The sequence below is a fragment of the Pocillopora verrucosa genome, chromosome 3, assembly GCF_036669915.1.
Source record: "Pocillopora verrucosa isolate sample1 chromosome 3, ASM3666991v2, whole genome shotgun sequence".
Taxonomy (NCBI): domain Eukaryota; kingdom Metazoa; phylum Cnidaria; class Anthozoa; order Scleractinia; family Pocilloporidae; genus Pocillopora; species Pocillopora verrucosa.
This window is the reverse complement of record NC_089314.1, coordinates 11,120,768-11,137,806: the sequence shown is the minus strand read 5'-3', so window position 1 is coordinate 11,137,806 and position 17,039 is coordinate 11,120,768. Positions and strand designations below refer to the sequence as shown.

General features: G+C 36.9%; 2 protein-coding genes across 2 annotated transcripts in view; both read left to right on the top strand.

Moving 5' to 3' along the window:
- Positions 1-807: 807 nt before the first annotated feature.
- Positions 808-9,219, top strand: LOC131797944 (kelch-like protein 2). The gene is made up of 5 exons (XM_059115610.2): positions 808-1,136; positions 2,649-2,980; positions 4,088-4,360; positions 5,494-5,804; positions 6,161-9,219. Exons 1-5 carry the CDS (start codon positions 1,100-1,102, stop codon positions 6,978-6,980), a joined length of 1,773 nt encoding a protein of 590 aa, XP_058971593.2. The 5' UTR covers positions 808-1,099; the 3' UTR covers positions 6,981-9,219.
- Positions 9,220-13,391: 4,172 nt separating this feature from the next.
- The window catches only part of LOC131797951 (uncharacterized), a 28,332-nt gene continuing 24,684 nt past the window's right edge, over positions 13,392-17,039 (top strand). The window contains exons 1-3 of the mRNA XM_066163480.1: positions 13,392-13,490; positions 15,978-16,056; positions 16,389-16,714. Coding sequence (XP_066019577.1) covers positions 13,413-13,490; positions 15,978-16,056; positions 16,389-16,714 — 483 coding nt within the window. The 5' untranslated portion in view covers positions 13,392-13,412. The remainder of the gene's footprint in view (positions 13,491-15,977; positions 16,057-16,388; positions 16,715-17,039) is intronic.

The following is a 17,039-nucleotide window of genomic DNA, read 5'->3' as shown; positions in this document are numbered from 1 at the left end:
TTAAAATTGCGTAATTTTTTTACAAAGATATATTGTTCCATACGCTCGTGACTTTCTACCTATTAAGGTTTTTTTTTTCGTGATTGACAAATCGGACTCCCGCTTCGTGGTCGTCCGATTTTGTTAATCACTCGTATGATTACAGACCGAATTGTACGACACGAAGTCCTGTTAATCAATCAGTCCAATTAATCAAAACTATGACAAAATTTGGGAAGGAAACTAGACATCGGTTATACGTTTTCATGGAAAAATCCATTAGTTAACTCAGCGAAATGCGAGGCAATAGCGAGCGCACATGACGCGATCTGTCCACTTAGATAAGCATGACGTGTTAACTGTCCCTTTAACTGGCCTATTACACTTTCCAAGCATGACTTTACAACTTATGACGCGTACACTAACCTATTAGTGCTCAAATCGGGCTGGTGATAACCAATTACGTTCGAGAATTTTGTTATAGTTTTGATTAGTGCCAGAACAGGCATGAGTGGGGTAAGTTTTGCTCATCATCTTTCTTAAAAAAGCACGGTGACCTATCTTTTAAATTGTATTTTTTTCGAAACAGACATTGGTAGGGGTCATTTAGGAAAAGTTTTTTAAAAAGTTTCGGTAGCTTTTTTTTTTTTCTTAGGAATCACCTTAAAAAAATATAAAAATACAATGAGAAAGAATGATAATATAGAAAAATCCGGCAAAATGAGCCTTCTCTTATAAACCTGCGATGGACCGCGTTCCTCTCCCCTCCCCTGACAAATACTACCAGTGGATGCTGAGTAACCGAGCCGTTAAGAAAGTGTCTTCAAGTAACTGCAGTGGAAACTCAAGTTCAAATATTTGTTTTGGAACATCTTGTATTTTGGAATACGGTGTAATCTTGTGTGATCTTCAGAACAAATCACAGAAAGCTGGGAAAAAGCACAGATTTGATGTCATGGAGAAATCAATCTTTTGTTAACTTTTCTCTCGATCGAATTCAAACATCTGTACACAATTCACTGCTACCAAGTTTATCTCGCTTCGATCTTCTGGCAATTTTTTTTTTACGATTTAGTGGCTTTCAAAGCTTACATTCATCAAGGAAAGCACAGTTTGAGTAATGTATACTTCTGTCGTGTCGAAGGAAACTAACTTTGGTGAGTATCAACAATCATAGTGTCACTTGCTAAACATCTTCTTAGTAACACCGAAGAAACTCGCAAATGCGGCCAGTGTTTTTACCACTGGACATTAGTTGTTAATGATATGACAGTAAAGCAAAGCGGTGATCTTTTTCATTTTCTTCTCAAACTTTTTGAATTGTTTCGAGAATTGTGTGGTCGACTTTCCGTAAAATGTATGAATTTGCTTACTCTTTACCGAATATGTTTTCGTTCAATCGTGTAAACGAAATTATGTCATTTAATCGATCGGCGCCAATGGGCAAATATAGAAGCTTTAATTGGGCAGATTTCATATCTGTGTTTGTGATCACTGAAGCAAGGAATGTTCCATGTTTTTGAAATTTCAATACAAAAAATGGAAATTTAAATGCCAGTGATATTTTTCGTGCGTTGATTTCCTCTGAGATTTAGCTTAAAATTTTACGCAGAGTACGTTTATTTTTTTACCCCGTTTACTTATAATCGGTGGTGTTAACATGGTCGAGGAGGAAACGTAGTCCAGCTTTCAACAATATACACAATATACACAATACTCCTGAAAATGTTCGCTGCTGTTTGTGACAAAGCAGAGAAAAAGCAAACAGTAGGAAAAAGAAGGTTTTGACTGGTCTAGCCGTTTGTCTGCATGGGAAAAAACTGTGCCCTTGGTCTTGAGTTCAGCCTTCGGCCAAGCTCAATGATCCCCTCTCAGTAAATAAAGCAGGTTTAGTGGATTCAGCTGTTTGAGGAATAATCAGTTTACTCCTGTATATACTAACTTGTCCTATCCATTATTCAAAAAAGCCAGAACAGTCCTTTACAAAGCCATGTACCAGGTTTTCTTTAACCCTTTTACTTCCCTGATTGAGTGAAACAGAATTTATCAGCATAATGCCAACACAACATCAAGTTGACAAGAATAAACTGTTAATAGGGGATTTTTAGTTTATCCAATACTTAATTCTCCAAAGGAACACCACCACAATTATGTAGCAAACAATAAGGAGAATTGATAATAAGATCTTGGGAGTAAAAGGGTTGAGAAAAGTGTCAGCAGTAGAGAATATTATGCAGTTGCTTTACTTTATTCTTTATTTTTATAACGAAAATCCTGGTGAAGAAAAAAGGTACCCTGAGAATGTCTTTCTGGCTTAGTAACACAATGCAATGACATGACAAGGGTCAATTTTCAGATCCCTCAGTTTAGAGTCTAGGACACAAATTTCTCTGCCACCATGATTCCTACTAATGAATGCATGCATATAACCCTTCAACACCCAAATATTATTGACATGTAACTTCTCCTTATAACATCCATACATTGTTTAGCAAACAAGTAATGAGAATACTAAAACTTATCAGGTAGAAGGTGCTATCTTGATCTAACACCAATTCTCGTTACTAATTTATGATGAAATTTGTAGCAGCTTGAGAGCAGAATTAACTATCACAATTTGAGAGTGTAAGGGTTGATAATATTCACTAAAATTTGTTTTTTTCTCCCAGAAACAGAACAAAGTCCCCAACCAGAGGAGAAAGTAGTGATTCCTCCCTACAGGAGTCCAGAATGTCACAACAAATCTTTCCAAGTAATGAACACCCTGCGTGAACAAAACCAGCTGTGTGATGTTTTGTTGAAAGCGGCAGGAAGTGAGATTCCAGCACACAGGGTTGTCCTCGCATCATCTAGTCCTTATTTTTTTGCAATGTTCACTGGGGAGCTGTCAGAAAGTCGACAAACTGTAGTAACCATGCGTGAAATTGATAGCCGTGCACTTGAACTTTTAGTGCAATATGTGTACACAGCTGAGATCGAAGTCACAGAGGATAATGTTCAGGTAATAAATTCAATGGCTTTAATGCTTTTTTTAAACCACTGTGTAAGCTGTGACTTATAGGTACTTACAGTAGGTGCATGTACCTTTGCTCTGACAAAGGGGAAATGCTTGAAATGTCAGCTCTGAAACTCTTTGACTAATTATTCTTACCCTGTTATACTCTCCCAACAATGCAGCACCATGGTTTCTTTTATTAGAGACTTACTCCTTTACTCATAGATGTGTCTTCAATTGCGTAATAAGCTGCATCACACTTGAATTTTAATTGTTTCTACTTATGATCTGTTGGAGCACAGAATAATATTTTACTCTTTTTATCTTGTAAAATAAATTTATTGAACTGAGGACAGACACAAAGATGATGTTACCGTGAAAAACATTTTTCTCTTTTTGTTTAGTAAAATAAATCTATGGAAGGACAGATGCAAAGATGATGTCACCTTGAACAACGTTTTGCTTTTCATTGTCATGTAAAATAAATCTATCAGCTGACAGAGGCACAGATGATGTCACCATGAACAACATTTTGCTTTTCAATTCATGTGAAATAAATCTATCAGCTGACAGAGACACAGATGATGTCACCTTGAACAACATTTTGCTTTTCAATTCATGTGAAATAAATCTATCAGCTGACAGAGACACAGATGATGTCACCATGAACAACATTTTGCTTTTCAATTCATGTGAAATAAATCTATCAGCTGACAGAGACACAGATGATGTCACCATGAACAACATTTTGCTTTTTGTTGTCATATAAAATTAATCTATCATTGGATAACTTGCAGTACTTTCATCTAAAATTTTGTAGCGACTTCTATTTTAATTCTCCAGGGAATATATATTTTTTTGCATTATATGAATAATAAATGTCCATTTTTTTGTGTTTCTGACATAGGTAAACCTCATCAACATTCCTTTCTCACTTTAACAAAGGGATACATTGTTGTATGTTGGTGACATAGAATACCTCTGCCTAAAGTGGTGTTTACAAAGAGGACAGGCATCCTGTATCATAATCTTTTTTGGAAACATTGTGTAGAAAATGCACTTAAAAATTGTGTGTACAAGTTTTGTAATTTTTTTTTTTCATTTTTTTTTTAGGTTTTGCTTCCTGCTGCTAATCTTCTTCAACTAACAGATGTCCGTGATGCATGCTGTGAATTTCTGAAGGCCCAACTCCACTCCACAAACTGTTTAGGAATCAGAGCTTTTGCTGACATGCATTCCTGCAGTGATTTAATGATTGCTGCCCACTCATTTGCAGAGAAACATTTTAGTGAGGTTGTTCAGGCTGACGAATTTCTTGCCCTGCCAACCATTCAAGTAGAAGAACTTGTCTGCAGTGACCAGCTTACAGTTCCCTCCGAGGAGAAGGTATTGTACCCCCCAAAAAACTTTAATTTAATTCCTCAACCATTGACACCATAACAACAGTATGCATGTTCTCCTTAAACTGTTCTCTGTGCATATCTTGTGGTACATTGTATGAACGAGGGAAATTTGTTTAACAATCAAGAGCTTCTTTAGTTGGTGATCATTTCCTTTATCCTCATGATCTTAATGTTTGATTCAGAGGTGATTAGATAAAAATGAATAAGATACTATTCCCTCTTTGGAGTTAAAGGGTAAAGGTCATACACACATGCAAATGAATCCCTTAACTGCCAGACTGCTCCCTGGTTTCTGCAGAAGGTGACAAGGAGAATTACTAATCCTTTTGAATGAGAGACTATTTCATTGCATGGTCCCTCTCCTCCTCTCTGCTCTCCGCCTCTCCCTCATTGCAAACAGTATTTGAAGTCTCCCTGACTGTGTGAAGGCACCCATTTGTACTCCTGGGTGAGAAGAGACCCCTTTACCCTTTGACCCCAAAGAGTGACATGCATCTAATTTCTCCTCACAATGTTACCCCTGGATCACACATTTAGGTCACAAGAATAAAGGAAAGAAGTTCAACTGAAGAAGCTCTTGATAGTTTGACAAATCCTCCTTGTTAGCACCTTGTATGGTGAACAGTATGGAGAATATACATAATGATGCTATGTAAGGCTAAAAGTGTCCAGAGTGCAGTACATGCACCACAGGAAATGTATCGAGAACAATATGGAGACCTTGAAAACTGATGTTAGGTCGTAAAGGGGTTAAGCATTTAAGTTTAGTTAAGTATTTCTTGTAGTCAAAATTGATACCTTGAATAATCATCACAAATTGTTTTTTTTTTAACATACATGTTTTATATACATATACATGTCCCCCAATAGCTCATTTAGCTGTAGTGTATTGATACTTGAATAAAATAAAGTTCATTGTTATTATTATTAATATAGCTTGTCATTGCATAAGAAACAAAACAAAAAACAAAACCAAAATAAACGAAAAAAAAAAAGATAAACTTCACACGAACTTATCAGTCTTATGGAGAAAGTGGAAAATTATGTATCCCTTTGGTCCTTTCAGTTGTTTCAGAGCATGATGGCTTAAACGTATGTGTTTGTGTTGTACTGTAGGTATTCGAAGCTGTGGTTACTTGGGTGAATTACGACCCTGAACATAGACAGGAGTGCCTGGCACAACTCATGGAGCACGTGCGACTCCCTCTGCTGTCACGTGAATACCTCGTGAGTCGCGTGGAGACGGAAACACTGGTCAAAAACAATAACATGTGTAAAGATTTTCTTATCGAAGCTATGAAATATCACCTGCTCAGTAATGAACAGCGGTCATCTGTACAGTCACCGAGAACTCGTCCCAGGACACCGATTGGATTGCCTAAAGTGATGTACGTCGTCGGAGGCCAGGCGCCCAAGGCTATACGAAGGTAAGAAAGTGAGCAGGAGTCCGTTTTATGCCGATTTAGTATATCGAGAATTTCTTATTTTTTCACATGTGTACAAGGAGTATTATTTACTGTTATGCAAGTGGAGCTCTAGTTATTTAACGCTTTTTTTTCCATTTTCATCTTAACAAACATAATTATAAGCATACAAACAAAGCACTTTTTATTGAATTAAGCATGTTTAAGGCTTAGTCTTGACATGTGAAGTGAATTTATCCTCGCTTCCCCGTAAGCTGTCGGTTCCTTTTTTTTATTCAATTTTGTCGAACATAATAGTTCCGTAACATGGAAAAATAAAGCGGCTCGAGTTGACAATACTTGTTTTGTTTTACTGTCAGTGTGGAATGTTACGATTTCAAAGGAGAGAACTGGTACGCTGTGGCAGAGATGAACTCTCGTCGGTGCCGTGCTGGAGTAGCCGTGCTAGACGGGCTCGTTTATGCAGTTGGCGGCTTCAACGGTTCACTGCGCGTTCGCACAGTCGACTGCTACGATCCTGGGAAAGACCAATGGCGTCCTGTGGCTTCCATGGAGGCGCGGCGCAGCACACTTGGTGCGGCAGTAATGAATGGACTGTTGTACGCCATAGGAGGATTTGACGGTACAACGGGACTCAACACTTGCGAAGTGTATGACCCCAAGATAAACGAATGGCGATCTATTTGTCCGATGAGCACCCGAAGAAGCAGCGTCGGCGTAGGCGTCCTCGACGGTCTGCTTTACGCCGTCGGCGGGTACGACGGCGCGTCGAGACATTGCTTGAGCTCAGTTGAGTGTTACAATCCAAACTCAAACGAATGGGGTCTAATGGCCGAAATGAGCACGCGGAGGAGTGGAGCGGGAGTGGGTGTGGCCGATGGGCTCTTGTACGCCATAGGCGGACACGACGGGCCGCACGTGCGGAAAAGCGTGGAATGTTTTAATCCGGAGCAGAAACAATGGCGATCGGTAAGCGACATGAGCATGTGTCGTAGGAACGCTGGTGTGGCCTCGGTTAATGGCTTGCTTTTTGTTGTCGGAGGCGACGACGGCTCCAGTAATCTGTTTTCTGTTGAAGTTTACAACCCCCGGACAGACCAGTGGGGCTTACTGTCAACCTTCATGACGATAGGCCGCAGTTATGCGGGAGTCGCCGTGATTGACAGGCCTAATACCTAAGGCATTATGAGACTCCGAGTGTTTTAGATTTGAAATGTTTGTTTTAATTTATTCCCGGGAAATTTGCGCTAGCTGAGTGAGTCCTGTCGTAAACAAGGATGAGGTTGTTGTTCTTTGCGTTCCTGGATGTAGGGTGGTGCATATTTCGGAGAGCCATTGGTTAAGAGCCGTTTGTTAGTTTCGAAGAAAAAAAGAGATTTTATCGCATGATATTTAATAAGAAAGAACAAGAAAGTGAGCTAGGACGAGATCATGCACACTTTTGGCCGTTGTGTTTGGCAATTTTATAAATTTTATTTAACTGAACTGTCTTACTGAATACTGTAATGTAAAATACTAAAGAAAAAATAGGGCGTAATCATGCATACTTTTGGCCGTTGTGTTTGGCAATTTTATAAATTTTATTTAACTGAACTGTCTCACTAAATACTGTAATGTAAAATACTAAAGAAAAAATAAAACGATAATATTTCGCAAAGGCTTAGTTACATAAGGGGTAAAAGGGTAAGCTTTATTTTACGAGGGTGACCCAATCAGCCTTAAGGCTGGTATCCAGAGGGGCCCTGGATTAAAAAGTACAATAATTAAACAATAAATAATAATTTAAAATACGGGATGTGATAATTTAAAAATACAAAATTTAAAAAATCGTGAACATTTATCAAAAATCTAAAGAAAGAAAGTGACTCCGCGTTCTGAAAGTAACGAGGCAACAAATTAAAAAGGGCTGAGCCCGAATATCTAAAAGTAAATTTCCCAAGGCTTAGCTTCGGTTGGGCAGGTGCAAATCGGTTCTTCTGCGAGTGTTATGGCCATATACATTGTAGTTTCTAATAAAATAGTTATATCAGTAATGAAGTACTAGCTTACTTAAGCATTTATAAACTAAAACACATTTGTGTCTTTTCCGTTTCATTTCTACCTCAGCCACCCTAGAACACTTAAAGTGTCTTTAGAGGAGTCACGCCAATCGATGTGGGCAGCACGATTTTGTAACTGTTGAAGGGTTTTACTGAAGGTGACTGACAGCTCACCCCATGTAGTGTCGGTATAACACAGGATTGGCTCGATAAGGGTATTAGAGACACACCTCGCTGCGTTAAGAGTAAGGCAAGGCTGGTATCCAGAGGGGCCAGTCAAACACTCGAATAGAAATTCCATATCTACGCGCGCCCATGTATTCTTCTCTATGTATCTCGCACCAATCATATCACAGCTTTCTTGTAAATGATGTCATGGAAGCAGGTGGCTGTGCACAAAGAATGACATAAACCATAAATTTTGAGCTAATTTTGGTAAGTGTAATGGTTTGTGGCCTTAACAAGAGCCTCGTCGATTAAGGTCGAGATTTATCGGGAAATGCAAGGTTCGCATTTAACCGTATTGTCTCATTTTTTAAGTTAAAACGTGTTTTTCCCCGCTCCTTTACTCACAACTAACACGGCAAACAACTTGCATTCCATCACGCACCGATGCATTTTATTTTTGCGAAGAAGTATTTAGGCAATAGACCACAAAATACCTGTGTGAATTCAAATAAATTAGTTTTTTTTCCCTTCTCTTAAGGTGAAATAATGCGATATTTTGGTGCGTTTGAAAGCTTCAGTCTCCCGTCTCAACCCGCCTAGGCAAAAACAATATGAAGAATGCGTACACCACTTTAAGAGAACAGATAAAAACTATAAACTTGACCCGTTAATATCAGCATACACGCCTTCGATATTCTCAACCTTTGATAAAATTACTGATGTAATCATGAGGGATAATGTTATCCTAACTAAAGTCGATTTTAACTTACGAAAATATTTAGCCACCAAACGTCATGCTGCTCGTAAATTTAACATCCCCAAGCCCCACGCAATAACTTTTCGCGACCTACGTTTGTAGTTTTAGTGATGTCCATCACTGAAGGGGAATATGGGGATACCCAATTCATTAAGTAGATTTAATACCAAAAGGGGATATATTTACGCATAATCCGACAAAAAATTTTAACAGGTGGGAAGGCCGGAGGAAGAGAAAAGTGACTCACAGAGTTAAATTCTCAAGCTGATAGACGTAATCCTGATCACGTTGTACCAATAGATTAGAAAATCAAATCAGTTGAAGTAAGCTTAAAGAGAGAAGAGAAGAACAAAATGGCATACCATTACACATTTACAATAGCACCATGACCCTTTTTAACTGTGCTCTCTGAGGGAAATGTATTTATTATTAAATAGATAAGAAACTCCTTTACAGAAACAATTGTAATAATTTCCTGAAAGAATAAACTATTTTAAGTTTAAATATGGTGGTAGAGGATCTATCAAGTTGCTCTCTCGGTTAATTGTACCTCCCATTCAGGAGCATGTGTTTGAATAAGTTCTTGATTCTTGGAATGTAATTGTTCAACTGTTTTGTCTTTCTCATTAACTAGTCTTTACATTTCTTCAAACAACGTTTTGATTTCCATGTCTTAATTGTCGTGTTTCCTTTTACAGTCCTTAATTTCATCCCTTAGGAAGGAAATTTCCCCTCTAACCTCTATTGTCTGCCCTTCAAAGATATGAAATTTATTTAACTTAATTTTCAGGGCTTCTCTTTTTCTGCCCTTTGGTGTCTTTGTGTCTTCACCTTTGACATCTCCAGCTAGTTTGCGAAGAGATTGATGGATCTTTTTCGTGACTGCTGGGTCACATCACGACGAAAAAGTTTTTAGTGAGCTTAAAGTTCCTAGTAGATAAGCTATCTAGTCGTGGCTGGCCTCTCGTTCTTTACGTTTTTTATTCACAGGCAGAAAGACGTCGACGAATTCTTTTAACTTTTGAGACAACAATCAAGTTACGGCAAATTACTTAAGCTTGTGTTTATTAAAAAATACTCCAGAAATCAAACTGTAGGGCGAAATAATCTTAAAAGTGTTCTTTCATATGTGCCAAGGACAATTCTTACCGTTTACGCCGATAAAAAAACAGCAAGCACTGCTCCAGTGATCTTTTCAAAAAACTAGTCAACCTAAATCCGAAGGCAAAAGCAATGGCGGGCAAACGAATCAGGCGCGGCTACTTAGTTTGAGACGCGTTTACCGCTTACTGTACAGCGTTGCAGTCACAATAGTTGCACATTCTATTTAATTGTGCCTCCCATTAGCTCATCAAAGCTGGAAGCGATGATTGCGTTCTTCAAAAAGAACTTTGCCCGAAAATGAATTTCTATTACGTTCAAGGTAAACTAATTAATTTCAAATTTATAAGATATTTTGTCATCTGATATCCGGTTCCTGCCTCTAAATATTCCATGGTAAGATAAACTTAAAAAAACAAAATAAAACAAATGGCGTAAAATTTATGTAATGAAAACTGTCAGTTTTCCAGAATTTTTTTAAACCAAAACATTGTCTTCTTGAGCGTGACCAATCTTTCTTTATTTCAATTAATAACGTGTTTCAGTCTTTAAAAACAGTGAAAAAAAATAGACATGTTCCCTGGCTTGGGACTTGAGAATCGTTTCTAGAACAGTGCTAGGTTTAGTATTGAGCTTACTTTACCCACTTTATGTACACGAACAGTGGGTTTGTTTATGTTGAGTACAAAGACAAGTTAAGCCAATTTTTTTTGAATATCAGAAAGTATACTTACAAAAACTAAATAAAAACTTAAAACGTTTGAGACCAATACAGGTAGATTCAAACTTTTCGGGTTTAAGGAAAAACAACTCAACAAATAAGCGCTGTCTGATTCAACATGCATTTGTGATCAGCTGAGATTTATTCAAAACTCAAACGTAATGCAAAGTCTTGGATAAATATACAAAAAAAAAAAAAAGGCCACTGAATGTCATTTTAAGACTGAATGTTGACATAAATTATTGTCTTTTGGGTTCAAATAATTTTCCATGTAACTCACAAATTTTATTCCGCATGTCAACATTCCCTCCGCCCTTGAACAATACTTCATTTCCCTCTTCCAAATTGCTCACATTAGGAATGCAGTAGATTTAGAACAGTAAGAAAATGTTTGACTGTTTTCGTCGCCAATCCGGCAAACTTTCACTTAATCAAGGACATCATCTTTGAGTAAGTTTGAATATAAAAGAGGCCTTACAATTAATAACATCTCGCAAGATCTTCGTCTGTTCACGAAGATCACCAAGAAATTTTCATTCCAATTCGTTGCAACTGTGACATTCCACTGAAATTTGTAGGGTGAGAGGATTTGTTAATAAGTACATTATTATAATCGTTTTTCCAATTTCTACAAAGTTTACTCAAACGCATTATCTTGACATTTTCTCAAAGTTTTCTCTCCCTCTTCCCGAGTCAGTCCTCCCCCGCCCGGGGTTAATGTTTCGGTGTACTTTAGAAACAATAAAACTGTAAACAAGACTTCGAGATTTTTCTCGTTTTCTTTAATTATGCATAGACATTTGTTTTGGGGGGTAACACTTTTCGTTTCGTCGAGTTCTGAATAAAGAAGTCAGAATGGCAGAATTTGGCAAAAAGATTTTTCCTTGCTTTAATTATGTCGTTTTCGTACTCAACGGGGACCTCTGCGAAGGTATGAGTTGTTACCTTAGGTAAGCAGTTCTGTGTAACACGAGTCGCGGCTTAGCAGGTTTTATTTAGTTTAGGATAAGAGAGACAGAATTGACCAAAGAAATAAGTTAGGGTGAGATCAAGCTACAATGACCTGTGGTAAAATGTTTCAATGTTGATTAGATGGTATGGCAGCGAAGAAGTAAGAAATTTTCATTTATTTGCGAGTCAAAATAATTAAGTCGAACTGATATGAAAGGAATCGCATATTCAGTCTTGATAGGTTTCACACCTCAACACCAAATTCATCACCAAATTTTTTTTTTCTCTAAGGAAGTAGTATTCAATGATAATGTAGAAATGTCGCATTTCGTTGAATTCAGATTACCAAAATTGAATTGAGGTTACGCAAAATGGATCACACGCGAACTTTTCTTTGCTTTTTTATTAACAAACACATATTAAAGATTTTTTAAATTGAAATATTTCGGGAATATAAAACATTAATAAAAGCTGTACTTTCGCATTTCGTTGAATTGAGATAGTCACATTTATATTATTAACATAATCATTCGCAAAATGAGTCACGCGAGCGTTTCTTTGTCCTATCATTAACAGACGCATTTCATAGATCTTGAAGGAGAAATATTTCAGGAAGATAAAACATTAAGAAAAGCCTTACACTGAGCGTGGAAAAAAACCGTTTGTCAAAGAAACTACTACTATGCTGTAATATAACATTCACGAAAAAAGTCGTTGTTCATTTTGGCTTAAGTTTATCGTACATTTGATCATTTTTGAAACTCGAACGCCACTTCTATGATTAAACCTCCTACATTGTAAAGTTCAAATTCTGGGGAGCTCTCAAGATTGCACTTGTACGTGCTTTTTCTTTTTTATCTTTGTCGAGCAAACTATAACGAAATAGAGTGTAAGGAAGATGGTTAAGGGTCGTCGAAAAAGCTTGCTTTCTAAGGGAACCGAGTTTTTGTGTGAAAAAGTAAAGTTTCATGGGGTCAGTCTCCCTCGAGCCATTCGAAATTTGGTAAGTTCACCTCTTCAGAAAAATAGAAAGGTAAACAAGCCATACGAGATTTTTCGCGAATCCAAAACAATGGGAAGGCTGTACTTTCTTACTGAACATTCTTCAATTTTCCCTGTAGAAAAAATGTTTTTCTTTTAAACGCCCACGCCTAACTTAAAGGAATAAAATTCCTTCCTTCTCGTCAAAAACATTTTTTAGTTTCATCTGTCACCTCACCTGGATAACTTATTACCGCCGAATATTTTTCTTTACTTGGGCTTTAAAAGAATAAAATTCCCCTGAGAAATAGGACCGTTAACCCTCTCACTGATCTGAAAGTAAATTAATTTAACTGATAACCGCACAGATCTTGTTCGATGAAAAAGATTGTGATCAAAGCATTATCGATTGATGATTTTTTTCTTCAATTTTAATTCGATCCACAGCCAGGTAGAGTGGTTAAGAGAACTTATCAAACTGTACAAATAATTGATCTTGAGACCAAAAGGAAAAACAGCTAGGGGAGGGGAGGGAGAGTAATGGTTGATCTGGTTTGTGCGTGCGTTTTGTAAAGTTGAGACTGTTTGAAAATTTTTCCTGTCTCCTTAAAATTTTGGCGATAACCCAGCAACAAAACGCCTTTTTCCACAAGCAGAGAATTGCAAAAAAAGAGATTTGATTTTCTCTCTATGCCCCCCCAGCGCAACCCTCCACCCTCGATGAAAACCGTTTTGGTGTGTTTTGTATGAAACAATAGGAACGCAAACATCGTCTACGAGATTTTTCGCGTTTTTGAAACAAAGGAACTGTTCCATTCATAATGATGTTGTTGGCTAATACCGATGTCTTTCACCCATGCTATCGTGAGAAAGTGGACTTCAAACAGACCAGAATGGCTCTTCCTTTCGCAAAGATTTTTGTGCTTGCTCTTACGATTTCTTTCTCATATTGTGAAAAAACTTCACCAAAGGTATGCATTGCTTCGTAGTGTGTAGGGTCGCTTGGCCAATTATTCTGGTAATTTTTCCATTGTTCATTTCAAATTGGAAACTTTCGTAAGAAGTGGGAAAACGAGGAGTGCACTTTAATCGCTAAACATCTTGCAGATCTTTCGCTTTGTGAAATGAAACTTGGAAAATTTTTACTTGACTAACTTTTTTTATGTTCCCGATCGCTTTATTTTAGATTTTTTTAGCGTAACCGTTGAAATATTATTCGACTCGATTCACAAAGAGAATTCGAACAATTTATTCGATGTCTTATCAAAAGTGTTGTTTCCCAAAATAGCCGCAAAAAAAATTGTATGCCTCCGGAAAGTTCGTCAAAGTTAAGATGCAGTATTTCAGTTCATTTACCTTACCCATGTTTTGCATTCCGTGTTTGAATGATTCGTAATTTTGGCTTACTAGTAACAAGTGGTGACGAATGAACTCCGAATGACAATCTAAAATTGTTTCCTTCAACTTTTGACGCACGCAAAAATATGTACACGTGGACATTAGAACCGAAGAGCGAGGAGGGGGGGGAGTGATAATGAACAAATTGGCGGTAAGACTCGATCTAGAAGGCCGTTGGGATGGAGAGGGGGTGGGGGGTTGAAGAAGTAACGTAGTATTTCTCATCTTGATGTGATAGATATAACGTGACAAGAGTATGATGTGAGAGTAAGACATATAACGTGACAAGAGTATGATGTGAGAGTAAGACATATAACGTGACAAGAATATTTGAGATCCAATGTGGCGTGACATGCCGTGACATGCCGTGACGAGATACACCGCGACAATAACCAGTGGAAGAATTTTCGAGGTTGATGATTTCGCATCGACCAATTCTTCGTGTTGAAACCGAATGGTATGAGAGAATTGCTTCCCAATGCTTCGCATGTACAAGGCGCGAGTCTTTTCTATGTTCAACTTTTGTTATTAGTTATTTCTCTCCTTTTTTCCTATGATGAACTTTGCTTACATAATATTTAATTCATTCATTTCGAAATCTTTCTTCTCATCAAACCATCATTATATTAACCATTAACCTTAATAAGAAACGTGACCAAAATTTTCTTTTCTTTTGCGAACTTTATACTCATTCGATCAAACTTCACTCAGAATTAACATTGCAAGTGTGTCGTTTCTTCTAACTATTGGCAAATCTTATAATTTTACCAAGACCATTGAAAATCATAAGCAACGTGCAAACTTGTTAGCTTACTTAGGTTAACTTTCGAATAGTTTTTTTTTTTTCTATTTTTGATTGATAATTATTTCCTCTGTACTGTGGTAGAAGCATAGGAACTGGGGTACGAGCACTTTTTTTCAAAATTTTTGATTCCTTAAAATTAACTCACAAATTGGATTTTGAAAAATGAGCTCATTTATTGAATTTTGAGAAATTAACTTACTTATTGAATTTTGAAAAGTAAGTTTCATAGATCATTTCATTTTCATTAAATGTTTTTCCTTTAGTTTTTTGTTCATTTATGTGATCATAAAAGAATTATTCTCGAACGATTTTATATAAATTACGAATCAGCAACAATTCTTTCAAAAGATTGTGCTCTATAACTATAAAATATGATTGAAAAGTCATTGGATTTCACAATGTCCATAGGTATAACTTTTTATTCCATCTAATATAAAACGTCCATCATCAAACCATGGTAATCTATTTCATAGCTGTTCTCATTATGAAATATCTGGTTTTTTTTTCAAGATCATAATTACCTTTTGAATCCCTATTTAACTTCACTCCTTGATTTTTTTTATTCACTTTTCTCTGTTATGTTGCCATAACTATTATTGTAAGCATCATTGTTTTTGGTATTTACATATATATCGAAATTTTTAATATTCTCAGTCTATATCAGTGTGTTATATTATCTATATATCTTCACAAAAAATATTTTTAACATTTTCCTCTTTATCCAAAAATAGAAATTCACAAGGTTTTAAATCATCGAATAAAATGAAGCAACCAGATCTTTAGCAACTAGATTCAGATGATTTTTAAACCATCGAAGAAAAAAAACAAGAAGAAAAAAAAATGAAGATAATTGTTTTTAATAATCAAAACCCAATTTTAAAACTGGTGATCTGAAGGTATTGTATTTTTACTGCAACTTATGGCTTCCCCAAGAAGACTGAACAGCAGAGCGTTACACAGTTTCGTATTTGTCGACATTTAACAGCTAATTAGCTGGCTAATATAAATCAAACCCTCAGACTTTGTTTGACTTTGTATAATTGTTTTTAATCATCAAAACCCAATTTTAAAACTGGTGATCTGAAGGTATTGTATTCTTACTGCAACTTATGGCTTCCCCAAGATGACTGGACAGCAGAGCGGTACACAGGTTCGTATTTGTCGACATTTAACAGCCAATTAGCTGGCTAATATAAATCAAACCCTCAGACTTGTCTTAATTTAATTACTAAAATCTACGTCTTTCACCTCGCAGGTATATTCTACCGATGAAAAACAAGAACAAGGAAAACTATCTCTACAGAAGAGAAGTGTTTATTCAAACCCTTTGATGGGTAAGAAGCAAGCAAGGGTAAAACGAATTTAGGTCATCATACACGCAATTGTCTAACGTCACCCTTATCGTGGCCTTAGAATCTGCAGACTAGTTTCTCATGGCTTCTTACCTAGGCGTCTTGCCAGAATGTAATGTTAATTTGAGATACAGAGCATAAGAGCATTGCTTACCCACAAAATTTTGAAGCAACTTACTTTTAATGCTGCGTAAAAACGTTCAGGTGCACATGTACTGTGGTATATCATTTTTCTGTTTAAAGCAAAGCAATCTTTTTCACTTATATTGTTTATTATCTTTCCCTGATTCTTTCTTTTTTGTTTTTCTTTTCAGTTTACCCCTGTTCTCTTCCTCTTGGTTTGGAAAATGGTCATGTACCAGACGCCGCATTTTCTGCTTCTTCAAGTGCAAACAAGAAACATGGTCCAGCACGTTCCAGATTGAACATGCAGCCAAATAGCAAAGGAAAGGGAGCCTGGTCAGCGGGCGCTAATGATGGCAAACAGTGGCTTCAGATAGACTTCGGGGAGCTGGTACGAGTGACCAAGGTGGCAACACAGGGGCGTCAAGACGCTAACCAATGGGTAACGAAGTACATTCTGTCCTACAGTGTGGATGGGATGCACTGGGCCGAGTATAAAGAAAACAGTGTCACATGGGTAAGCGAAAATTTCGTTAAAAATAGTTTACGTTGATTTTTAAGAAAAACAACCTTAAATTTTGAAATAAGCGACCGTAGATCCTTAGATATGGAAGTAGTGTACAATTGCCATGACAATATTTTTGCTTGGTTTTTCTCATGATTGAGCAACCCAAGGACCTGCTAGCGTTTTGCTTCAAATTTTTTTAAAAGAAAGGGTTCTAAATACTTTTAGATGAACGTAGTTACGAGTTTAACCAGCCTTTACTTCGATCCATTGCTCAGATTTATTCTTTAGCGAGCTGTACATCATACAGACGCTTTGTGATTCGAGTTGCACCTGC